This window comes from Eubalaena glacialis, chromosome 4 (assembly GCF_028564815.1).
Source record: "Eubalaena glacialis isolate mEubGla1 chromosome 4, mEubGla1.1.hap2.+ XY, whole genome shotgun sequence".
In the NCBI taxonomy this organism is placed as follows: Eukaryota; Metazoa; Chordata; class Mammalia; order Artiodactyla; family Balaenidae; genus Eubalaena; species Eubalaena glacialis.
In genome coordinates, this window is record NC_083719.1 from 150,974,753 (window position 1) to 151,001,062 (window position 26,310).

General features: G+C 44.2%; 1 protein-coding gene across 1 annotated transcript in view; it reads left to right on the plus strand.

The window, feature by feature from the left end:
* The window catches only part of DOCK2 (dedicator of cytokinesis 2), a 416,651-nt gene that overhangs the window by 30,260 nt on the left and 360,081 nt on the right, over nt 1–26,310 (plus strand). The window contains exons 5-13 of the mRNA XM_061188995.1: nt 337–433; nt 2,967–3,115; nt 8,459–8,594; nt 10,979–11,133; nt 15,121–15,202; nt 20,783–20,918; nt 22,994–23,069; nt 24,853–24,929; nt 25,516–25,641. Coding sequence (XP_061044978.1) covers nt 337–433; nt 2,967–3,115; nt 8,459–8,594; nt 10,979–11,133; nt 15,121–15,202; nt 20,783–20,918; nt 22,994–23,069; nt 24,853–24,929; nt 25,516–25,641 — 1,034 coding nt within the window. The remainder of the gene's footprint in view (nt 1–336; nt 434–2,966; nt 3,116–8,458; nt 8,595–10,978; nt 11,134–15,120; nt 15,203–20,782; nt 20,919–22,993; nt 23,070–24,852; nt 24,930–25,515; nt 25,642–26,310) is intronic.

The following is a 26,310-nucleotide window of genomic DNA, read 5'->3' on the forward strand; positions in this document are numbered from 1 at the left end:
AGATCTAATGCAAACTGATTCGTGTTCAGATCTGATTCTGAGGGGGTATTAGTAAATTTGGAGAATCAAACTTTTCACTGGCAGCTGCCTTTGAACTGAATTAAGGTAGATTACTCCTGAATAATGAGCTTGGAGGGCCCACCCAATGAAGGAGGACATTAAAAAGGAAGTCCCTTGCATCTGCATAATGTAATTGGTGTAGATATTAGAGGCGGTTTAGTCTCCTGCCAGGAAGGCCCCTCTCAGCAGCTGCAGCTTAATGCAAATTTGCCAACATTTTATCTTGTTAGCACCTGGGTCTCAATTTCACACCATTTTCTCTCCCACCTTAAATAGAAATATCGAGAACATTATTCCTGCAGAAATTCCTCTGGCACAAGAAGTGACAACGACACTTTGGGAATGGGGCAGCATCTGGAAACAGCTCTACGTGGTGAGACTCAAAACCCTGCTCCCTGGGATGGAAGCTTCTTGCAGTTTTTGGCTTGGTTCAAATATGGAATTTAGCCTTGACATAGTATAGCAAACAGTATGAGGCTATCAAGGCCCAGAGAAGTTAGGTGACTTTCTCAAAGCCATACAGCGAGCTAGTGACAGAGCCATAGTGAATGGGCATCTGGTGTGATCCTTCTGTTTTTTTTAAACTACTGAAAAAGTCATCAAACTTGAGTATGCTTAAGAATCACCTTGAGAGCTATTAAAAATACGGCTTCCTTCAATGGGGCTCTGCATTTTAATAAACTTAGAGATTTTGATTTGGTGGTCTGCCGATAACACGTTGAGAAATACTGTTCTCATATATTAATTAACTAATGACTATCGTCCTCAGATCTATGAGGGAGCTTTGACCCTGGAAAAACAAAGAGTGTGTTTTATACGAGTTTTCCCTGTATTGAAGTAAATCTAATTTAAAATCCTCCTTTGATGTTTCTAAAACTCCTAATGAAAGTGAGCAGCTAAGAAAACCATTAAACTGAGAGTGAAAATGTCAACCAAGGCTTACTGCATACTTGTTACAGCATCGTGTACACCTGCTGGTGCACACGTTCTGTTTGTAGAGTCACATTTTATGGTCATAAATGTTGACTCCCATGTGGATATTTCATAATATATGGTAATGGGCATATTCAATTACCATTCTATAAGTTTCCCAAAGGTTGTTAGGACAGTTTAGGGGGCAAACAGCAGACTTGAGGCTAAAGTGATTTATAATTTATTTCTACCACCCCTTTTACACATCACATACACAGACACCGTGGAAGCTTGGCATTTTCCTTAAGAAATCTTTGAAGTGCAAGTCCATCATGCCCTTTACCCTAGTAAAGTGATCCTTAAACCTCCAGTTTCATGATTCTTACCATATCTGCATACCACCCATGAAGTATTTACTTAAAACCTAAGTTGTCTCCCTTTTTAGTAAACTTAAATGACTTACATAAGGAACTTTACAACATGCTGTGTCAGTCCAACAATTCTCCAACTCTCCAACACCAACAGGATGCCCTATAATTCAATTCAATTCAGTTCTAACACTGACTCCCCAGAGTTTAAGGGCTCAGTTCTACACGACTGCCCTCTCTTCAGATGCCAGTTGCAAGTCCCAGGTCCCAGGCTCCCCACACTTCTGTCCAACTTGGTACAAATTCGGGGACTCCCACAACACCCCTCCAACCTCACCTCAGGTTCCGTGTGTCCTTAGAACAACTCACAAAACTCAGGAAAGTACTACTCTTACAGTTTTACTATAAAGGATACAACTCAGGAACAGCCAATGGAAGAGGGACACAGAGGAAGGTACTGGGGTAGCGATGGGCACAGAGTTTCCATGCCTTCCCCAGGGAAGGCGTGCCACCCTCCCAGTACATCAATATGTTTACCTTCTGGGAAGCTACTTGAACCTCGTTGTTCAGGAGTTTTTATCTGCATTTCATTACATAGGCATGATTGAATGATTGAATCAAGTTCCAACCCTTCTAACCTCCCTGGAGGTTGTGGGTTGGAGCTGAAAGTTCCAACCCTCTGACCACATGGTTGGTTCCTCTGATAGCCAGCCCCCATCCTTGAAGCTCTCTAGGACTCATCTCATTAGCACAGACTCAGGTCTGGTCAAAAGGGGCTGGCTGTGAATAAGAAAAGACACATCTATCACTTAGGAAATTCCAAGCGTTTTAGGAGCTCTGTGCCAGAAACTGGGGACAAAGACCCAATAGGTACATATACTTTTATCACTTCACACATGCTTCCCAAATGCACAGCCAAAAGCACTTGGCACAATTAGAACATTATTCAAATAAGTACATGAAAACAAAACAGTGTCATCAAGTAGTACCTGTCAAAAGCTCGGAGCCAAAGAACTTCTCTCTCTTTTTGTTAAAAAAAGAAATTAATAAACGTGAGAGAGGGGTTAAAGTCATATTGCCATGAAACGGCAACTTTCTCTTGCCCTTAAACAGAAAGATGGAAAGAGACTAGAGGAGAATCACCATATGGGTCCCTAATATGTGTCTTTGTACCACCAAAAACCATCTCATGTCCCTTGGGTTGTGCGCATGTTACACTTGGGGGAACACTGCCTTAGAAACAGGCCTTTTGCACCAGAGCAGTGGCCTTGGTTCTCAGCCTTAAAGGGCCTGGCCTCTGAGACCTGCATTGCAGCAGATGTTCATGGCATTCCTACTCAACATGTAACTTTTTGGATAAGAGTCAGAAATAACCCCTCTTTTTTTAAACCAGGAAGTGATTGGGATTCTTACTTTTGCTTTTGAGAAACCCCTGTGGCCCTGGGGGAGGAAACGTGTCAATGACTCAGACCACCACCCAATCCCTTCACAGCTGGGTAGGGGCCAGGAGAGGCACTCGAGCCATGGCCCCTGAATGTGCATGCTTGACTGTGGCCCGGTTTGCCAGATGGAGGCCCAGGACCTTGGGTGCAGGTGACTGCGAGTGTTTCCCGTTCTTGCTCCTAGGCCAGCAGAAAGGAGCGCTTCCTCCAGGTGCAGGCCATGATGTACGACCTGATGGACTGGCGGTCACAGCTCCTCTCAGGAACTTTGCCCAAGGACGAGCTGAAGGAGCTGAAGCAGAAAGTCACGTCCAGAATTGACTACGGCAACAAGTAACCTCTCTCTCCTCCAAAAGGATGTGTTCTTTCCCCACCCACCCCACTTCTTCCCTTTCTCCCTGTGAGAAGCTAGGTTTCATTTTTAGATGCGAGTTTGCCACTTTCTATCTGGGAGAAGGCTGTTACCAACGACCGTGCTTGTGTGCCTTATGTTATCACCCTCGTGGGACCCAGGGACATGCAAGCGGAGAGAGGCTTGCTTATGCAGTGGTTATTAGCGGGCTAGAGATTTAGGACACTCATTTAACCTACTTCCCAGGGGCTGGGGAGCACAGTCATGCTGGTTCACTTTCGGCTTAGTTGTCATTTTATTCCTGCACTTACAAAGCTCTCTCTTAAATCCCAATGTGAGACTTAATGTCCCTTCCCCATCCTACATTAATCTAAGCCACATGCCATCAGCTAACTCATATGCACAGTTACAAAAGCATTTCCTCAAAGGGAAAGAAGCAGAAATTGGTTAGTTTGAATGCTGTGAAGTTAAGGAGAGTGTGAAACAATATTTTGAGGCAGGACAATGCACTAATAATAATAGTAATGATAATAACATTATAACTAACACTAACGCCTAATCCAAGCTTATTATGCACCAGTCTTTAGCTTTGTGTTTCACATCCATTGTCTTATTTAATTCTTTTTTTTTTTTTAATTTTTAAATTTTATTTATTTTTTGGCTGTGTTGGGTCTTTGTTGCTGTGCGCGGCTTTCTCTAGTTGTGGTTTGTTGCAGTGTGCAGGCTTCTCATTGCGGTGGCTTCTCTTGTTGTGGAGCACAGGCTCCAGGCGCGCGGGTCTCAGTAGCTGTGACTCGCGGGCTCTTGAGCGCCGGCTCAGTAGTTGTGGTGCACGGGCTTAGTTGCTCTGCGGCATGTGGGATCTTCCTGGACCAGCGCTCGAACCCGTGTCCCCTGCATTGGCAGGTGGATTCTTAACCACTGCACTACCAGGGAAGCCCCTCTTATTTAGTTCTTATAACAACTGTATGAGGCATGCAGTTTTAGTATCCTCATTTTTTCAGATGAAGAAGCTGAGGCTCTTAAAGAGGTTAACTAACAGGTCCAAAGTCACATAGCTAATAAATGGCAGAACCAGAATTTAGACCAGGCAATCTGGCTCTAGAGCCCCTGGGCCTCACCATTATACTAGTTGGATAACGTTTGAGAACTGTAAAGGCCCTCCCGCCTCCTGATTATGTGAATGCTCTCCAAACATCCTACTTATTTGTTTATTCATCCCAACAACAAACATGTATTGAGCACTTATGATTGGCCTGATTTCCTGCTAGGTTTTTTGAGGCCACAGAAATAAAAGTTCCTGTACACTAAGGGACCACAGTCTAGTTAAGAGTGAGCTACAAGTAAACTGTTGATATGTATTGTGGTAACTTTGATGGCTTAGGAGGCAAGAGCATTCTTAATTCAATTTGGAGAAGGAAGTCAAGGAAGGCTTCCTGGAGGAGGTGACCAGAGCTACATTTTGAAAGATAAAGAAGTGTTAAGTAGGTTTTTAAAAAAAGGGAGGCTGGGAGTGCATGAGAAAACATAGCATGTTCAGAAGACTGCAAAGTGGGTCAGAAGCCTGGAACATAGGGCCTGAGGGGGAAGTGGAAAGAACCTATTCAGTGGGAATAAAAAAAGAAATTTTCCTAGCCGCCAGGCTTCCTTGCCTTTGTCACACGCACTAGGAAGATGATCCAAAGAGGAAAGCCAATGGGTCCAACTTATGGCTGCTTCCCATCCCAGGAGCACGGTCCCTCTGCTGGTTCCCCTGCTGGCAGCTGGCAGGCGAGTCCCAATCTGCTTATCATGCTCATCTTCCCAAAGTGACAGGAAGGGTTTGCTCTGCAGCTGTTGCCGCCATTGGTACAGTGATATCTTTAGCTGAGCATGGTCACAGCTGGGACGTGGGAATTGAGGGCGTTTTGCTGCTTGGCAGTAATGGCATCTGTGACCTTCAGATGTTTCCTCATGGGGGCTTCTGACAATAAGGACCAAGGATGGAAAAAATGGTCACCACTCTTAGGAAGCCTTCCCTGATTTTCCCCCACCCCCCCTGGCTGGGTTAGGCACTCTTGCAGGCCCTTAGCACCCTGACCAGTAATTACCTCCTTACTGGCCTGTCTCCCATGCTGTGTTGGGAGCTCCTCTAAGGCAGATTCATTTCTATGTACTGGGCATAGCATCTGCATGCAGTAGGTGAATGGTGGTGAAAGGAGAAAGAGGGTCCTCCCTAAATCAGCCTCCCTCTACAGCATCGCCTGGGTCAGCACTGTGCTTTCAGTTTCAGTCAGTTGCCTTTGGGGAAGTGAGAGACATCCTCAGAGACTGAGGCCCTGAGCTAAGGGGCCCCTTGTTTCTTGCCTCGCTTCCCTGACGACTTCAGCTGGAAGTGAGAGAGATTTGGGCACCTTAAATTAATATAGGCCTGGTGTCTCGGGGGCTCAGAGCTCTGATACGGGATAGGCAGCTTCCTGAAAACTAGAAGGCCAGATTTCAGGTCAGAGTGTCAGGAACAGCATGAGGACCATCAACCTCAGGCTGTGAGAGTCAGGGAAGCAGGACTCTGAGTCTTGGAGGACTGGTCAGAATCAGCCTATTTCTTCCCCCAGAAATTCCATTCCTTCCTTCAGCCATCAAACTTTTGTCGAGCACCCGAGAGGCCCTCAGGACACAGACATTTACAAAATACAGCCTCTCTATGCAACAACAACAACAAAAGGCAAGCAAAGAGAACTAATAATAGCTTTCTGAGTGCTTACTGTCTGCAAGGTACAGTTTTAGGCACTTTCCATGCGTTAACTCGGTTAAGTCTCGCAGCAACTCTGTGAGGCAGATACTATTATCATCCCTATTTCTTAGATGAGGAAATGGAGGCTCACAGGCTGATTAGGTCATTTTGCCCAAGATGCACTGGAATTTGAACCAGGTAGCTTGGCTCCAGAGTTCAAGCACTTAACCACTGCGTTCTACTGCCTCCTGAGGACTATGAGGATTAGTAAGAGAAAGAGAAGTAAACAGACAGTTGAGTAAGAAGTCATGCATTTCATGAGAGGAGGAAGCATGAACAAGAGGGTGGGAGGAGACAGGGCAGGAGGTGACACCTGCCCTGCATCACACAAGACTGTCAGGAATTATTAGGTGAAGAACTTTAGAGAAAGAGAAGCTGAGAGGAGCTGAGAGATGAACATGAATATGGAGAGGAAGGTAGACAGGGGCTGGGATCTCGAGGGCCTGAGTGCCAGGTGGAAAAGTTCGGATTTGTCCAGAGAGTGATGGGGAGCCACAGAAAAAGCCATTTCTGTTTTCTTCACCTTAAATTTTTTTATTTTTTTGAAAAAGGCATACAGTGAGGACTTCCTCCCTTGCCCTCGTCTTGGGTTCATTTTATCACTTTCTTGAACAGAGAGAGCAGTGGGGCTACCTCCTAAGGAGAAACTGTCAAAATGCTCAGTTCTCCAAAATGAATGGTTTGCTGTCCTATTGGGAAGAAGCCTCTCCTGATCGCGGGTCATGGGAATCCCATCCATCCTGCCCCTTGTCTACTAAAGCTTCCAGGTTTCAGATGAAACTGGTAATGGACAAGCTCTTTGGTATCCAAGGAGTGAGGAATCCTCAAACGATTCCTTCAAATCCCAAGACAGCTGGACCCGGGAGAGTGTTTTATTCATACATTTTAGGACCGAATCCACTTTGATAAATTTCGAAGAGAAAGGAGCTAGAGAGATCTCGGCATTAAATTACGTATTGGCTATGCTCCGTCTTTTCTCAGGTCGTGAGAGCCTCTGCTCAGCATTAGTTGAATACATTTATTCCCCCTTAGCGTCGCCCATTCAGCAGCATGGCTGTGCAACATTATGAGTCGTATCTAGTTGGAAGTTAATTTCCTAATGAATGTGGACAAATGGGTGAACTTTGGCTCCCTTCTGTTTGCATTTGGATGACATGAGAGATGTGCCTCTCAATCCAATTGTCAAATAAGAGATGAAAACGTAGTGTCCTTCATCTGTCCTTGCTGCCCTGACCCTGTCTGGTGCTTGGTGGTAGTGGTGCCTAAGCAGGACCACCGTTGTTCCTCTCAGAGTCTCCATCAGCCCACCGCCCCCTCCCCTCTTTGTATGGACAGCTGAGGTCCTCCATGTCAACATCAGGTGCAAAAGCAGCTTCAGGTTAGGACCTGTGCAAACATAACCCCCGTCCGCCAACCCAATGCTGCCTCTAAGAGCCTCCTATCTTGAAAGTATACCATAAAGGTTAAGAGTGCAGACTAGGATGCCATATTACTTTTTACTAGCTATGTGACCTGGAGTAAATTATCCTCAGTCTTTTCTTCATCTGTAAAATGCAGGTATTAATAGTACTTCCCTTACAGCGTTGTTACAAGAGTTAAATGCCTTAATATGTGTGAAGAATTTAAGGTACAGCTTATCGCAAGTGCTGTGTGAGTATTTTGCTGTTGCTAGTATTGATGCCAATCAGAATGGCAGATGCAGTTGAAACAAATCAGTACCAAACAGGGAAAATCTTGTGACCTGGAAGTCACAGAGCTAAAGAGCAAACTGGGGGTAGCAATGGATATATCTGAGATTTCTCCCCCAACAACTATTTTCAAGGTATCATTGAATAAGTGGTACATGAATACCTTCTCTGCATATGTATTATATATCATACTATATTATGTTATATTATATAAACATTAAACAAGTAGAGATAAGGCAAAATTCTCCCTTGACCCCTCTACCCCTCCTAGTCCCAGTGCCCTGCCTCTCCTCACAGGCACACATGTTGGTAGTTTGGTGCATTTTGTCCATACCTTTCTCTCTGTACATGCACCCAGGTAACATACCTGTCTTGGTTTCTTTGTTTGCTTGTTTTTTACTTAAAACACACTGTATGCATCTTTCCATGCTTGATTTTTTCTTCACTAATACATATCATTAAACATATCAAAACTATATCATATTTTTAAAACCCGACTACATAGAATTCCCTTACAGATGACAGTTTATTTACCCATTCCCCCTTTGACCGACATTTTAGTTTTTTTCAACACTTTGCTGATGCAACACACATCCTTGTTCAAGTGTGGTTGTTTTTCTAAGTTCAGTATCACAGGAAATACGCATTAAAATTTTCTTAATACACACTACCACAGTACCTCCCAGAAAGGCTGAGCTATATCAGTGTGACTCACAGCTGTGTGCAAGTTTGTCTGTATAGAGCTGTGCTATGGGAGCCTATGATCCTCAGAAATCAGGTGAACTTTCTGGTAGAAACTTCTCACCAACGTTCTACAGGTTTCAGCCTCCCTTGATTTATCATCTCACATTTTTGCTTTTCAGAATCCTTGAGCTTGATCTGATTGTCAGAGATGAAGATGGAAATATCTTGGACCCTGATAATACCAGCGTCATCAGCTTGTTCCATGCACACGAAGAAGCAACTGATAAAATCACAGAGCGTATCAAGGAAGAGATGGTGAGCTTTGTGAACTAGGCTTGGCCAAATGAAGCAGGCTTTAGCACATCATAAGCTTAAAATAATAAGCTAATTAACCAGACTGTATATTATTCAAAGGGACATCTGTCCTACGACCTGAGATGATCAGTAACCACATGCATTTTATTGTGTTTTTGTACTTGGATCTTGATTCATTCCACAACCAACCCCCAGGTGGTTTAATGCCAGGCAAGTTTCCTATTCTCACGGAGCTTTTATATTCCAGAGAGGAAAAAAGAAGAAATGTTAAAAAAGTAAATAAGTAAATAATTCCAGATGGCAATAAGTTTCTAAAAAGCCATCAATTAGGGTTATGTGAATCAGAGTGAATCAGGAGCTATTTTAAAGGGTACCATCAAGAAAGGCCTCTCCCAGGAGGGACATCTGAGATGACACTTGTATAATGTGAAGGCAGCAGGCCTGGGAAGATCTGGGGACAAGATGTTCAATGCAGGGGGATCAGCAAGTGCAAAGGCCCCGAGGTAGGACTGAGTTCTGAATGTTCAAGGAGTAGAAAGGTCAGTATGGATGGGCCATAATGAACAGTGGAAGAGTGAAGGCAATGCTTTCGAGAGGTAGGTAGCAGGAGCCAGTTCTCATAGGACCTAAGGGTCATGGGAAAGAGCTAAAATATTATTCCAACTGTGGTAAGGAGCCAATAAAAGATTCCAAGGAAACAATCTTTACAAGGTTAACATAATCTGATTTATATTTTTAAAAAGTATTTTATCCACTGTGTATTATTTGAAAGCAACTTTATTTTTAGCTCTACTGAGATATAATTTTCATACAATAAAATTAATTCATTTAAAATTACAGTCTAATGGATCTTATTAATACATAGTGTTGGGCAGACTCTACCTCAATCAAGGTATAGAATAGCTCCATGATCCTAAAAGTTTCTTTGAGTTCCTTTGCAGTCAACCCCCTTCCCCAGTCCCAAGCCCCAGGCAGCCCCCTTTGTGACTGTATTTTGTCTTTTCTAGAATTTAATATAAATGGAATCATATGTCTTTTTTTATAAATTTATTTATTTATTTTATATATATTTTTTATTTTTGGCTGCGTTGGGTCCTTGTTGCCGCATGTGGGCTTTCTCTATTTCCGGCGAGTGGAGGCTATTCTTTGATGTGGTGCGTGGGCTTTTCATTGCGGTGGCTTCTCTTGTTGTGGAGCACGGGCTCTAGGTGCGTGGGCTTCAGTAGTTGTGGCACGTGGGCTCAGTAGTTGTGGCGCACGGGCTTAGTTGCTCTGTGGCATGTGGGTTATTCCCGGACCAGGGCTTGAACCTGCATCCCCTGCATTGGCAGGCGGATTCTTAACTGCTGCGCCACCAGGGAAGTCCCATATGGTTTTTGTGTTTGACTTCTTTTACTCAGCATGCTGTTTTTGAAGTTCGTGTTGTTGTATGTATTAATGTTTTTTCCTTTTCATTGCTGAGTTGCTATACCATTGACCAGTTGCCAATGGTATATATCATTGATCAGTTGTTGAATATGTGGGTTATTTCTAATTCAGGGCTATTGTAACTAATAACACTATGAACATTTTCATATAAATCTTTGTGTGGGCATATGATTTTATTCTTTCTGGATAATAATCGTTGGAGCATATGATAAGTACATATTTAACTTTTTCAGGTACCGACATACTATTTCCCAAAAGGCCTGTACAATTTTGCATTCCCGTCAGCAATCTATGGGAGTGCCAGTTCCTCTACATTCTTGTTAGCACTTGATATTGTCAGTCTTTTAACTTTAGCCATTCTAGTGGTTGTGTAGTGGTATCTCACTGTTGTTTTGAATGTCCCTGAATGACTAGTGATTTTGAGCATCTCTTCATGTGCTTACTGGCCTTTACCATTTGTATCTTTTTTTTGTGAAGTGTTTGTTCAAATACCTTGCCCACTTTCATTGGGTTGATTTTCTTGTCATTGAGTTGTAAGAATTCTTTGTATATTCTGGATACAAATTCTTTATCAGATACATGTTTTGCAAATAAATTTTCTCCCGGTGTGTACCTGGCCTTTCATTTTCTTAAATGTGTCTTTCAAAAAGCAAAATTTTTAGTTTTGATAAAGTCTGTTTAAGCATTTTTTTTCTTTTATAGTTTGTGCTTTTTATGACACTAAACTTTATGTGGAAGTGTGGGTCATTTGTGGTATTTCCCAAGATCAAGGCCAAGAGAGTCAAAGTGACTTGGCTCAGACAACAGGAGCTTTTGGTGGAAGGCCTGGATATAATGCTGAAATCTTTAGTCTTGAAACTTACATGATTCTTAATATTCAGGGCCATCTTTCTGTTGTACTAAGTGGTGCTGGGCTAATTTTCTCCATTTTCCTCCCTTTTCCTTCCACCTCTCAGTCAAAAGATCAGCCTGATTATGGAATGTATTCCCGGATCTCCTCATCCCCTACCCACAGCCTCTATGTCTTTGTGAGAAACTTTGTGTGCAGAATTGGGGAAGACGCTGAGCTCTTCATGTCCCTCTATGACCCCAACAAGCAAATGGTCATAAGGTAAGTGTTCAACATTGCCTAACTTCTCTGTATTCGGGAGGTTGGAGTTGGCAGAGCTCAGAGTGCCTTTTCCTTCCACCATCACTTGTGGAGAAATTCCCACCCAGTAGAGTAACAGTCTAGCTGAGAATGTGGAAATAACTTCTTCTTTTAGGGTGTGGGAGTCAGGTGGAAATGTTACGTACACCACTTTTTTTTCCCAGAGGAGGGTTATGGTTGCACCATCGGGTTTTGTAAACAGTTTTTTGATTCCTGGAAGACAACCAGAAATAACAAGATTCAGACAGGTAGCACTGAATAGAATAAAAATACCTATTTTAAAAGGAGAGTTAAGAAATGAATGGTGAAAACACCCTGTCCTCAATGGCAGTAGCAGGCTAAGAGTGTGGGCTCTGGAATCTGCATGGGTTCACATCATGCCCCCACCACTTACTCTTTCTTAACCTTGGGCACGTTGTTAATCTTTCTTAAGCCTGAGTTTCCCATTTGCAAAATGTAAGTGTCAACCTCACAGGGTCATTTCTTTTAGACTTTAATAAGAAAAAGCACCGGAAGCACAGGGCCTGGCACATGGTGCTCCAAGTGGCAGTGGTTATTATTGTTACTACCTTAATTAATTGTTCTTGGAAATGAAAAAAGTAAGGGAACTTCCAGGTACCTCAGCTCGAAGAAGGGAAAACACGTTTGGGAATCTCCAGAGGAAAAACTTTGATGTACCTCTGGCCCCCACTGCCAGCCCTGGTGTCTGCTTGTGGCTCAGTCCATCCTTCCTCCCAGGTGACCTCTGCCTGTCCCCTCCAGTGGGGTTCTGAGCCAACACGTGGTCCTGTATTTGAGATCCCAGTTAACGCAGTACAGTGGGGCTGGGGCATGACCCTTCTGCTTCTGTGGAGAAAATGATATCTTCTTACCTTGGTTGTGTTGATGATTAAAGGAGATAACATACAGTTCCTACTGAATTATAAAATTCACTTTAGAAAATAATGGCTCTCTTGGAGACATTTATGAAACATAGAGGGGCTATCCATCTAAGAAGATGGAACTGAGGTCTGTATATGATCTCACATAATCATCATTACTCCATGTGATTTGGGTGAGAAAATGAGGCTCAGAGAGGTCAGGTGACTCGCTCAAAGTCACATATATTTATAAATGGCAGAGCTGAGCTGTCTACCCAAGTCCATCTGACTCCAAAGATAAGCTAGTTTCCAGTTTAGTCTGTCACCAAGGAAAGAGTTGTATCAAATATCCTCAGTGGTTCTCACCAGGGTCTTAGCACTGTTACGGTGGGAAGCTATTCTTTATAGCAAACTTAAATCCCTAATTTAAAGAATCAGCCCAGCTCATCTGGCTAGGCCTCAGCAGACACTGTGCACAAGTGTTCCTGCTCCCTTAGAACCCACTTTGAGATGGTCTGCGTGTCATAGGCCCCTTGCTGTTCCCTGTCAGCTGCTCCCAAGGCACCTGTGACAAAGATCCCGAAAGCACTCCCTGCCTCTCAGAAAACACAAGGATTCCTCATGGCTGAATTGACAAGGGTGCCTGGCCTGCTGGCTCATCTAAGTGATGGATGGCCTGGACCAGCTCTGTGGAGAGAGGCAATGGATCAGTGAGGTGGCAGCTCTGTTCCCCGATATGCCACACCGGATGATGCGCTCGATGGGGCATGCCTGCATGATGCCTCTGAGAGTGCCAGAGACACAGGGAAGCCCTCAGGAGAGTGAGGGCTGAGGAGGAGGGGACAAAGGGGCAGAACTCCCCCACCCCTGCCCAGAGAATAAAGAAAAAAAGAGTAGAAAACAAAGAAAGAAGAGAAGAGGCATGATACAGGAAAGGGGCAGGGGAACTTGGAAGCACTCCCCAAGTCGGTCTGACTCTGGGTAGCTGTTCTTTCCCTAAGAAACCAAATTTCTCCATTCCTGCCTTCCCTAGCCAGGGTGTGCATACAATGAGCCACAGGCAAGTTAGGGCATCCTCAATGTGGCCCAGATGTGAGCTGGGGAGAATTTGGCTGGGACCAACCTTTCAGTATTGGGATGAACGATGGTCCGATTCCAATGGATGCCTGCAGAGATTTGGTTTGGGAAACTTAAGATAAATTTTGGTAGTACAAAAAAGCAGCAGTTCAGGCATCAGGCCAGTGGCAAGGCTAATTTCCAAAAGGAGCTCAAGAAAGAGTTGGAATGGTTCTCCCTCTTCCCCTGAGGAGGGTGTCATGTGGAAGAGGTCTTACCTGTCTTGGTGCCAGGTAGGCCTTCAGATTTACCACCCAGGTCTTCCTGGGCAAAGATGGATGGGGCCAGCTCAGCCCTCTAAATTGCTTTTCTGATTTATGATTCTATTTCCCCTAGAAGAAAATTGCTGGTGCCTAGTGTTTAGACCTAGCAGGCTAGTTCTCTACTGGACATGCTACATGTGATTAAAGGTCCTGGGAGATACCCAGGTATTTCACTATGACAGTCCAGAAATAACCAATGGAAAATAATTTAAAAAATTTTGGGGGGGGATGGAACCTTGGAGGCTTCCTGGTTATTTTGCTGAAAATTCCACTAAAAATTTTAGATCTTACTAAAAAAAAAAAAAGTACATTTAACTTGATTAAATTTTAACCATTGGTTAATCTGGGACTGTGTTCTTTTTGTTGTAAGTTCTATTTCCCCCTTGAGCCTTGCTCAGACTGCTCTTAATAGTCTTCTAGGGGTGAGTGGAGAGAAAAGAACAAGGCATCAGAGAGAACAAACCTCTAGAAAGAAGGCAATTCCCTTTAACTTTGCTGAATTCTCTTATTATGCCTTTTTTGGGCTGACTTGGTTTTTGAGTTTTATTTTGTTTGTATCCTAATTCAAGATAACGGGCATTTATTTAGAACCAACGATATGCTCCTGGATGGCATGGAAAACTGAATGACTCAACTCAGCAAACTATACCAAGCTTCTCCTAAGTTAAGAAGTGCTAGATTTCCTGATCTTGCCGATGCAGCTAGACTGACTAGTATGAACCACACAGGGTTGTGTGTGTGATTGCTAGAAGATGTGTATTGATAAATGATCAGATGTCAGAACTGTGTGACTGCCCTTCATAAAACCTGTCAGTGGGTTCTCATTACTATCAGGATCAAGTCAAAATCCCTGAATGGCCTATAAAGCCTACATGGGCTGGCCTATCTTTCTAATTTTTCTCTTACCACTTTCCCGTTGGATCTGTTTTTTAGGTGCATCAAGCTCCGTCCTGTCTCAGGGCCTTTGCACGCATGTTTGCTTTGCCTGAAACATTTCCCTTTCCCACTCTCTTTTTCCTGACCAACTTTATTTACATGTCACATCCTCAGCAAAGACTTCCCTAACCACCCAGGCTAGGCATGGTTCTTCTGATATACATTCTCACAACACCCTGAACTTTTTCTTTGTAGCATGATTGCATATAAATAGTTGCCACGACTGCATTTAAATCATTACTTAAGTGTATCTCAGATAATGGCTAAGGCCCTCTTTGGTCCATTACAATGTGACATTCCTTCAAGGAAACGGTCCGACATCTAATGGATAATTTAAAATAATTCAAATCTTTACTCAATCTTGAAAGGGGAGTAGGGTGGGAAGGACAAATGCATTCTTAATGCCCAGCAAAACATACAAAAATCCTTTCCCTCTCACTCCTGCCACTCTTTATCACCTCTACAGAGAATGCTGCTGCTCTTCAAAAACATTAGATAGCTGGGTTAGAATTTGCTTACTAGATGGGGGAGGGAAAGAGGTTGTGAATAGCAAGTGTTAGTAATTCCTTACCCCTGCTTGTCTAACGTCTGTCTCCCTGGCGGGACTGTGATCTCCTGGAGGGAGGGGCAGACGGGGAGAGCCTGTCTCAGACACTCCCATGTCCCCAGTTGCCAGCGTGGTGCTGGGCGCATAGCAGAGGCTCGGTGAATATTTTTACCTCATGAATATTGAGACCCCTAGCAGTAATGGGTTGCCACCCCTCTTCCCACAGTGAGAACTACCTGGTGCGATGGGGCAGCAGGGGCTTCCCAAAGGAGATCGAGATGCTCAACAACCTGAAGGTGGTCTTCACGGTAGGTGTGCACTGTCCCCTTGTACCACATCCCATACTCACGGACATGATCTTGGAGATGGGGCTGGTCGGGTGGTCAGGAGGGAGCGTGGCCTTGGTGCAGAGCTGTGTTCTGGGCTTTTTGTAAAAGGAAGCTATTGGGAAGATGGATCTCCTCCTTGCTCTCTCTTCCTCGCTCCCTGTCTTTCTCACTCATGTGTACACAATGCAGAGCACTGCGTAAACAAGCACAAACCTCTTCCAGCAATAATGTCTAGATGAACTAGGTACAGCAGCTACTCTGATTTTCTGGTTAATTCATGGTTAACTTGAGTTCCTGACTTTGGTTCAGGCCGTCTAAAAACCTTTCCAAAATACATCAGATTAAAAAAGGCCTTCCTAGAACATTGACTGCCTTGGTAAATTAGACATTCTGAACATAATTAAGTCATAGATGACTAAAGATCTTACGATTCCCTGGGATCATCCTTCTAAATACCAATACTTACCAGGCAAGACATAACAGAGAAATGTTGAAATCAATTGCTATTTGGATGATTGATTCTGAGAGTGAACCGGCTTTTTAGTTCTAGAAAGGAGAAACAGTGGAAAGAAGGAGATAAGAGTTATCATTTCCAGCAGAAACCCCTCTCTTCTCCTGTTTTCACCGAGTTGTGTTCAGAGTATGATCTTAAGATATCTAAGGATATTGGTGTTTTCTGCAAGCGTCTCTGGGGAGAAGAGCATTTATGAGATTTTTCACTGTGTCACCTGTGTTAGCGAGGGAGATTACAGAGGAGGAGCGAGGGAGGGGTTTGGGCATTGCAGAGTGACCGACATGCTGGATTAACCTACCTTGCTCCACAATAATTTTCCAGTTACAGGCCATTAAGTTCTGTGTCTTATGTTATGTTACAATTAGATTGGAGCGCAGCTGATTTATTTTGTTTGTTATTTCCTGAAAAATGGGCTAGAGGCATGGAATAAGATCATAGATCCTAATTGCTTAGACAAAGTTTTCTTGGCATATATAAATGTGCCTCAATGCCATTTGCCTATTATTAGTTAGAAGGAGGAGCCTATTTATTTTCTTGATAAATAGGAGAGTCCCACAGGGCTTCCTGATTAAACCAAGAGACAGATGTTTCACAAGAGGGAGAGGGACAGGGAATCAATCAGTGGTTCCTTTTGCAGAGAACCAATTCATGATGTAAACGTGCAGGAAAGGTCATCAGTAAATTTGTGTCGCTCAATAATTATGAGAATGTGATCCTGCCTTTGTGGAATTCTGCCTGTGCCACCACCTCTTCTTCACACAGCAAACGAACTTGAGAGCCTTGGTTGACTGGCTTAATGGGTTGACACTTCCTTCTCTTGAAATGATGGGAATCTTCATTTCAGGACAAGGAACGTCATGGTGCTCTAGCTTCTTTTATTGATTCAAGAGCTACCCAATGAGCACCTACTGTGTGTAAGCTCTGTGCTGTATCTGGGGATACAGCAGTGAGTAAGCTGATAGGCTCCTACCCTCAGGGTGTGATGGAGGGAATTCAGAAAATAATTAAATGAATAAATAAACGAGAGATCTCAGAAGGCAATCCATGCAATGCAGATAATTAAAACAGGGTGATGTGATGGCGTTTGACTGGGAATTACTTTCAGTTGGGCATTGAGGTGATGTTTAAGTTAGATATGAGATACGACTTGGCAAGCACATGCCTTGCTGGCCTCATTTCTCTTGTCTCTGGATGTCAGCTCTTCCTAGTTTCCTCTTTGGAGGCAGAGCCCAAGGAGCTGGCACGTGGGTTGGGCTGATGGTGGATTTCCCTTCTGTCTGCTTTATGAGCATTCACCCTCCGTGGCCCTGTAAGAGGAAAGCGCATATACCGCGAGGTTTCCTAAGACTTTGCCCAGTTTGAGGGTTGCTGCTAACACATGGGGGACAAGACTGAACAGTAAAAGGAACACTAATGAATTACTAAATCAGGTAACACGTGTTTTAAGTTTCATTTAAGTTTCGTGTCTCAGCTTCCCCAAACGTCTGAGTTTTGTGAGGCCCAAGTGAGAATGATTGGGAGACACCGCAGACTGAAGCCTAGTTCTGAGATAGCCTGTTTATACACTCTCCAGAGAATGACCTGTGTTCAAGCATTTTTACTTGCTCTCATAGCAATAAGCTTCTCTAGTACCAAGGGCCTCTGATGAGGAAGCTCTTAAAGATCTGGTGTCTTCTTTTTTTTTTTTTTTTTTTTTTTTAAATTAATTTATTTATTTATTTATGGCTGTGTTGGGTCTTCGTTTCTGTGCGAGGGCTTTCTCTAGTTGCGGCAAGCGGGGGCCACTCTTCATCGCGGTGCGCGGGCCTCTCACTATCGCGGCCTCTCTTGTTGCGAAGCACAGGCTCCAGACGCGCAGGCTCAGTAATTGTGGCTCACGGGCCCAGTTGCTCCGCGGCATGTGGGATCTTCCCAGACCAGGGCTCGAACCCGTGTCCCCTGCATTGGCAGGCAGATTCTCAACCACTGCGCCACCAGGGAAGCCCTGGTGTCTTCTTTTGAGCAAGTGAAATTTTTTCAGAGAAGAGGAATGGAAAAAGGACTTACCTAGGAATCTTAAATGGTTATCTAGTGTATTAATTTGCTAGGGCTGTCATTACAAAGTACCATAGACGGGGTGGCTTAAACAATAGAAATTTATTTTCTCACAGTTCCGGTAGCTGGAAGTCCAAGATCAAGGTGTTGGCAGTTTTGGTTTCTTCTGAGGCCTCTCTCCTTGGCTTGCAGATGGCCACCTTCTCCTTGTGTGTTCGTGTGACCGTCCTTCTGCGTGTCTGTGTCCTAAACTCCTCTTCTTATCAGGACACGAGTCATACTGGATTAGAGCTTACCCTAATGACCTCATTTTAGCTTAATCACCTCTTTAAATGCCCTGTCTCCAAATACAGTCACATTCTGAGACATGAAGGGGTCAACATATGAGTTTGGGGGAGACATAATTGATCCCATAACATTTAGGAAGGAACCTGTCAGGTGGCAGGGCTTCTATGTCTCTGGAATGCCTCTGAAAGATACCAATATAGATATTTCAAAAATATAAAAAATCCTAATGGGAGGAGAGAAGTAATGAGGGATGGAGGTCATTGTGAGGGAAGCAGGACTTGCGCTATTAAGGATGGAAAGGATGTGGATATATAGAGGAATAAGGGGTAAACTTTAGAGGCGGAGGTACAGATAGGGGGCTTAGGAAGAAAGATCTAGAGTCGAAAGTGAACATTGTGTGTTTGTGGAACAATAAAGAAATCTTTGTGACAAAAATAGAGTACTTGCATGCGGAGAATAGTGGGGAATCAGTGGGATAGGACAGCTGGAAATACATTTTGTCTAGGACATTTCATGTCAGCTGGGGAAAACTAGCACTAACAGGGTAGCAAATAGCGAGCTATTAACATTGTTGTGGGGAGAGAAATGAAATGATGAACGAGGCTCATAAAGATGAGTTTCAGGGGGATTTCAGGGTGGGTTGGAGGAAGGAGTCAGGCAGGCCAGAGAAGAGGCTGTCCCACCATCTGGATGTGAGATAATTGGAATCTCAAACTCAGTTTCCTACTGGGCAAGGCGGGAAATGCAAATGAGTGGAGGGGCTTCCTTGGTCAGAAAGCCGCCTCTCCCCTACCTTCCCTCTCTCCCTGCCCAGTGGGGAGACTTGGGAGAGAGGAGAAGCAGCTGTCCATTCCTCCAGCTTTGAAAGGACAGCCCTTGTATCAGTGAAGATTCTCCAGGGAAGTTGAACCAGGAAGATACGTAAATAGGTAGATTTGTTGTAAGGATTTGGCTCATGTGATTGTGGGTCTGACAGGTTTGAAATCTGTAGGGCTGGACGGCAGGCTGGAAACTCAGGGAGGATTTCTGTACTCTAGTCTTGAGGCAGAATTCCTTCTTTGCTGGGAAACCTCGCGTTCTGTTCTTAAGACCTTCAACTGATTGGATGAGGCCCACCTACATTATGGAAGGTGTGTCCTTTACTTAAAGTTAACTGATTGTTGATGCTAATCAGACCTACAAAATACCTCACAGCAACATCTAGACTAGTGTTTGATCAGGCAACTAGGCAGCATAGCCTGTCCATGTTGACACATAAACCCCCAAGCAGGAAGGTGTGGACCACTTTGAGGCCATGTCTTGTTCCCAGAGACTCTGCACACCCCTCCCTCTTCTTCCCACACCAGCCACAGTGAGAGGCTGGGGATGGCTACTTTACCCAGGCCCTGGCTCTGATGTCAGCTGACAGGCTGCTCCCAGTACCTATGCCTGCTTGAGGATTAACTCAGAAGAGAAGCGACTATTCTCTAGTGAGGCCAGGCCCAGGGATCTCTGCTCTGATGCCAACAACATGCCTTGACATCCCTTCTGCAGCTGATCTCAGCTGGAAGGGGGTGCCAGGAACACTGAAGCTTTTAGATTTGAGCAGGGCATTTGAATGCTGAGGTAGTCCAGGTGGTTTCCCCTCCTGTGTGCCTTTGGATGGTGAAAGAAATGTATTGCGGTGGTTAGGTTGATGGACTTTGGGGTCAGAGTGACCGAACAGTGTATGCAAGGACTGAGGTCATGTCCTCGGGGAAGACCCTTATCTTGTTTGTGTCTCAGTTTCCCCATATGTCAAATGGGGCTGCAGTAATAGTATTAGTGATGGGACTTTGGAGTGTTGTGAAAGATCAAATAAGACGATGATGTGTGCAACACTGAGCACAGGGCTTGAGACGTCAGGGTAGTTCACGGTTTCAGCGTTCCTCCTCCTGAGTCCACAGTTGAGTGTAATTCCCTGTCCCCCTTGCAGTTAGGTGTGGCCGCGGCCCTTGCTTTGGCCACTGAAATGGGAGCGGAAGTGATATGCCTCTCTTCTGGGTGGGAGCTTTAAGAGCCAGTGAGTGATTTGCCCCGTTACCTTCCCCTGCTCTGGGGATGGTGAATGCACCTATTGTGACAGGATAGATCCTCCATCAGCCCGGGGGCCAGAGTGAGTGAGTGGAGCCCCCGCCCATCTGCACTGGACCGGTAGCCTGAGCTGGAAATAAACCCTGTTGTGTTAGAAGCTCTCGGATATTGGGGTTGTTTGGTGTCACAACAACCCGACCCCGAGTGATATACATGCATTAGGTGCTCGGTAAACGGTGATTGTTAGGATTTTTCCTTCTTCCTTTTGCCTTCTCCCTCAGAGGCGCTGAGCAATGACAAGGTGGATGGAGTCATTTGCAGGAAATGCTATTTTTGGATACATCAGCTGGCATATAGGGACGGCTACCTATACAACTGATGCTGTACCTCTGTCCTTCTCTTCCCATCAGTTTGAGGTGGAAGAATCAGGATTGAACACCAGAGCCCTGTCACCCAGTTTCCTTTCCAAAACTCACCTTTCTTATGTGTGAAACGGGGGTGATAGCTTTGTTTTCCACCTTTCCCAGGACGAATTGTATGATTGGTCCATGTATGCTAAGTGCTAAGCACCAACCTCCCCCCACCCCCAGAGTTTACTATTACTGAGTTTGCTTTTCTACTTTTTGTTCATTAGACACATGATGTGTAACTATTCGTTTCCTGCCTTACAGGATCTTGGAAACAAAGACCTCAACAGGGATAAAATTTACTTGATTTGTCAAATAGTCCGAGTTGGGAAGATGGATCTTAAAGATACGAACACAAAGAAATGCACGCAGGGACTGAGGCGGCCTTTTGGGGTGGCAGGTAACGACACACCACACAGCACTAACTGTTACTGGAGTGCACATTTTATATGACTGAACTTTGAAGATTTTTTTTCATTCGCTCTCCTCCTTGCCCTCCCCGCTCAAAAACTTAGGCCAGACAACCCCTAATAGCTACATTTCTTGTGACTAAATCAAAATAATTGGTAACTAAGTCTAGATGTATGATGAAGACGGTGAATAATGGAATCCCCGTGTCTGGAGCAGAGCGCTGGGACCACAGTGCAGCCTGAGCATTCGGCGCCTTCACTCCCCAGCACAGTGGAAAAGGAAGAACAGTATGGGTGGGATCTAATTATGAGGAGCAAATCATTTTAAAAAAAATATCCAGGACAGGAAGTGCAGTTACAGAGAAGGAGTCACCCGCCACGCATCTAAAGTCCAGACGGAAGTGGACGTGTGGAGAGCTGGCATAACCCAATGAGGCTGCTTGAGAGCAGCATCACCTCCACATTTCTTTCCAAGCCTTAGCTCTCTTGGGGGTTTCCAAGACTTCATCATTCTTGTCCCACTTTTACAGTTTTTGTTATATTTGACCATCACTTGCACTATTATTTACCCAATATATTTTCTTTTAAGGAACCTTCTTTATTTAAACTGAAGTACATTTTTTTTTTCTTAAAAGACAATTTAAATACCTGTGGAAATAGCAATTCGATATGCAAGTTTTACTTCTTTTTATTAAAGTGTAACATTTTAGTTGTGTACCATTTATAATCCTTGTATACCATATCTAAACCCAGTGTTTCAGGTTTCTCACTTCAGGACACCCTGATCTTCCGTTATCACAAACCAGCTGGCTGTCCAGTGAGTCCCCTGGCACTGCTTGCAAAGTGGCGAAGCGGAAGAAGTTAGCTTATACTGAGCCAGCTGGTGTTTCAACTTAACATTATTGCTAGCTAGCTAGCTAGGCGATCTTGGACAAGCATATTCCCCAGGACCTTAGTTTCATTATCTGCAAAATGAGGGACTTGGACCTGGTTGATCCACGACTTGGTCTAAATTCTCTGATTCTATATGAGGGACACTTTTGGCATCACAATGTCCCTGTTAAGGCAGTGAGGGTCCTTCAGCCTTACTGCAAAGTGTGTCTTTGTCTCAAGTGTAGCTGGCTCTCTCTTTTGGTTTCAGGTGACAGCAATCTGGTGTAACTGAAAGGTTTAGGAATAGATAGCTTCAGGCATAGCTGGATCCAGGAACTCAAATGAATTTACAGTATGAAAAACTCTGGAGCCAGAGGGAGATGGTTCTACCCAAATCATTGTCACTGAGAATGGGCAAGGGGGGTTCTGTTCATCAGAGAGAACGGATGCTGGTCAGGTTCAAATAACAGTTTCCCCTCCTTCTCTCAGTTCCCTAACTCCTCTCTTGAGCTAGATGCAATCACTAGTTGATTATTACCCAAGCAGTTTTAATGGCTCCCTGACTGGGGCCTGGAGTGTTTGAGGAATTTCATGCTACTAGGGTTTTGGCTCTATTTGGCTAGCATGTCTCAGTGCTCCTCCCCCGCCCCCATTTCTATAATCCCTGCTCTAGTGCAGGAGTTCTTTACCTTGGTCTTTTATGGACCTTCAGTGGCTGATTTAAAGAGAAGTTTCAGAGGAGCTAGGATCCCTCTGGAAATGCAGGGTTCAAGGATCCACAGATAACGTGTCTGTGCATATGAGCACGTTTACGAAAAGAGGGTGAATAAGTCTTCAGATCCCACAGGGAGTCACCGCGCTTGGGTTTTGTCAGCACAGTAAACATCCAATACAAATATGTCAGATCCAAACCTAATTGCTTAATTCCATAAGCACGGCTCTGACTCTTTCCTTTTGGCCTCTGCCAAGCCCTGGGTTCTTGGATGCTTCCCTGACGGTTGACCTCCCAGCCCGGTTTGCCCAGAGGCGTTTGCCAGTTGTTGCCTGTGATGAATCCTTGCTGTCTGTATATTGTCTCATGCTGGCTTGCTTGCCTTTTTAGGCTTTCCTGCCCTACAAGCTCACCCCATTGTCACCCTTTCCTGGGAGCAAGAGGGCTTAAACCATTAATTTATTTCTCTTTTCTTTCTAGTTATGGATATAACAGACATCATCAAGGGGAAAGCAGAGAGTGATGAAGAAAAGCAGCACTTCATCCCTTTTCACCCGTGAGAGATTTCCCATTTCTTTCCATTCTCTGAAACCACATCCTTTCTGATTGAGGGCCATACAAAAGCAGGGTGAACTGATTGCCTGAGTTGATGATAGCCCAGGTAGGACCTCCCAGGAGGAGGGCAGGTTGAGAATGATGGTCTCAGTGCTGAGGCATTCAAAACCAAACCAAGCAACTTATACAAAGAACTATTAAAAATCCACCATAAGAAAATAACCCAATTTAAAAGTGGGCCAAAGACCTTAACAGACACCTTACCAAAGTAGATATACAAATGGCAAATAAGCACGTGAAAAGATGTTCCGCATCAAATGTCATCAGGGAAATGCAAATTAAAACAACAATGAGATAACTACTACATACCCATCAGAGTGGCCAAAATCCAGAACACTAACAACACCAAAATACTGGTGAGGATGTGGAGCACCAGATATTCTTATACATTGCTGGTGGGAATGCAAAATGGTACAGCTACTTTGGAAGGCAGTTTGTCGGTTTCTTATAAAATTAAACATACTCTTACCATATGATCCAACAATCAGGCTTCTTGGTATTTACTCAAAGAAGTTGAAAATATGTCCACACAAAAACCTGCACACAAATGTTTATAGCAGCTTTATTCATAATTGCCCAAACTTGGAAGCAACCAAGATGTCCTTCAGTAGGTGAATGGATAAATAAACTGTGGTACATTCAAGACAATGGAATACCATTCAGAACTAAGAAGAAATGAGCTATTAAGCCACGAAAAGACATGGAGGAACCTTAAATGTATATTACAAGTGAAAGAAGCCAATCTGAGAAGGCTACATACTGTATGATTTCAACTATATAACATTCTGGAAAAGGCAAAACTATGGAGACAACAAAGAGATGAGTAGTTATCAGGAGTGTGGGAGGGAGGGATATATGTTATTATATCATTTGTCCCAACCTATTGAATGTACACCACCAAGATTGAACCCTTAGATAAACTGTGAATTTTGGGTGAAACAAAAAAAAAACCAACCAGCTTCTCACCTATTCATTCATCAGATGTTATTTATTCAACGGACTTTGACTGAAGGCTGGCAGAGGGCTGGGCGTTGTGCCAGGCGTAGGGGGATGAGGTGGGGAACAAGGTCGACGTGGCCCTGTCTTCCTGAAGCTTATATTTAGATACAGAATTAAATGAACAAAAGATTAAGTATGACAGGGACCATGAAGCTGTGAAGCAGCAGCGTATCAGGAGCATATAACAGGAAATCAGAACCTAATTCTTGTGGGTACAAATATCCATGACTTTAGGGGAGGGTAGTGAGGAGGGTGAATATCCTTTCCTTGATCTAAAACAAGTTTGAGAAAGCAGGACCCCCAGTTTGAGAACTTTGTCCTCGTTTGTCTAAGGGGGACGGTGTTTTGTTACAGATAATGAGGTCAGTGACTCTAAGTCATGTGATTAGGACTTAGCATGAGCAGCTAAAGCCTTTTCCACCTTGCTGAGCAGATACTCATTTTGAGGGCTTGGGAATCCTTCCTTTTTAAGAGTCTTCCTAGGAATAAAAATGGCCTCTACTTGTAGCATTGGTATTCCCCAAATTTCAGCGCCATGTTGCTTTGTGAAAAAGAGAGATGTGCTTCTTGATGGCAGGTACACTCTCTGAGCTGACATGGGCAGGCTCACTTTTCACCTAAGGTGTATGGAGGGGTTGGGCAGCTTTCTGGAGCTCCTGGAACCACAAGGTAGGGACCCCATGAGGGTACCATGCAAGTATTTTGTGCTCTCTTTTCCTTTCTAGGGTGACAGCTGAGAATGACTTCCTGCACAGCCTGCTGGGCAAAGTCACAGCCTCCAAGGGAGACAGCGGAGGGCAAGGTAGAGTGCCAACAGGCCAAGTGGGCTGGGTCTGACTTCAGCTTGAGATCCCTTGATTCTGTGGCAAACAGATCAAACTCCTAAACCCTGGGAAACATAGCCTTCCTTCCAGACAGACCATTGTGAAGAATGGGGGAGTGTGATCTACAGAGCTGGAAATCTCTAAATGGGAAGCAGAAGGAGGCATGTCCTAGTGCCTGAAGGAAGAAAGGAATTGGTATAGCCTATCCTGTGTGTCAGGCACTGTAAAATGTTTCCTCGTTCAATTTCATCCTTCCCACGGTCCTGTGAGATAGATGGTATCAAACCCACTTTACAAAGTCTGAGTTTAGAGGGGTGCAATGATTTGACGGAAGCTGACCCCTGCTAGAAGTAACCGGTGGGATTTAAGTTGGAGGTGTCTTGCTCCAGAGCCCCTCTGCATCCTGCCTTGCATCCTCCCCCGGGGCTGGGTCACTGCGTCTGTGGCCGCTTGTCTCTGCTTCCATGGTCTCCTCCAGAGAGAGACCAAGGAGAGAGATGATGGGAGGGCGAGGCTGAGGGAACACCTTGAAGTTGACTCTTCACCATGAGTGTTCCCTTCCAGGCCTCTGGGTGACCATGAAGATGCTTGTGGGTGACATCATTCAGATCCGCAAGGACTACCCACACCTGGTGGACAGGACCACCGTGGTGGCCAGGAAGCTGGGCTTCCCGGAGATCATCATGCCAGGTTCTCCTTCCTCCTGGGTGGGGCTGGGGGTGGTCTAGCTAGTGTGATCCATTTTCTTTTTAAAGAGTCAACTACTTCTTTTCTACTGCTTTTCTCTGTTTCTGTCTCTGAAGGTAACCACTGAAAACAATTGTTGTATATCCAAAAATCTTCTATGCATTCACATAATAAACACAAACACATAAATATACACACATGCACCCACCCCCCCACAAATGGGAATCACACTTCATATACTTTATATACCATTACTTATTATACTTTACATAGCGTTCTGCAGCTCACTTCTCACTTAATAATTTATCATGGACATCCTTTCCACTTTACTACACGTGCAGTAATTTCACTCCTTCGGGGGTGAATGTTGACATTCTCTTAAATTGCTAAGCTATTTTTTTATTACCAAAAGAGTCCACGCTCATTGTAAAATGTCCAAATGGCATGAAAAGGTTTAAAGTGAAACCTTAAAAGCTCTCTCAAATCTTTGTCTCCAGAAGTAACCACGATACGTATTTTCCAAATGTGTATGTAATAAAAGAAAGTAAATGGGACTGCATGATAACACTCTTTTGAAACTTCCCTCTTTGTCTTAAACTTGAGTCTCGGACTTGTGTCCATAACCACTCTCGCTGACTTACCCCTTCTTTCCACAGTTGCATGGTGGTCCAC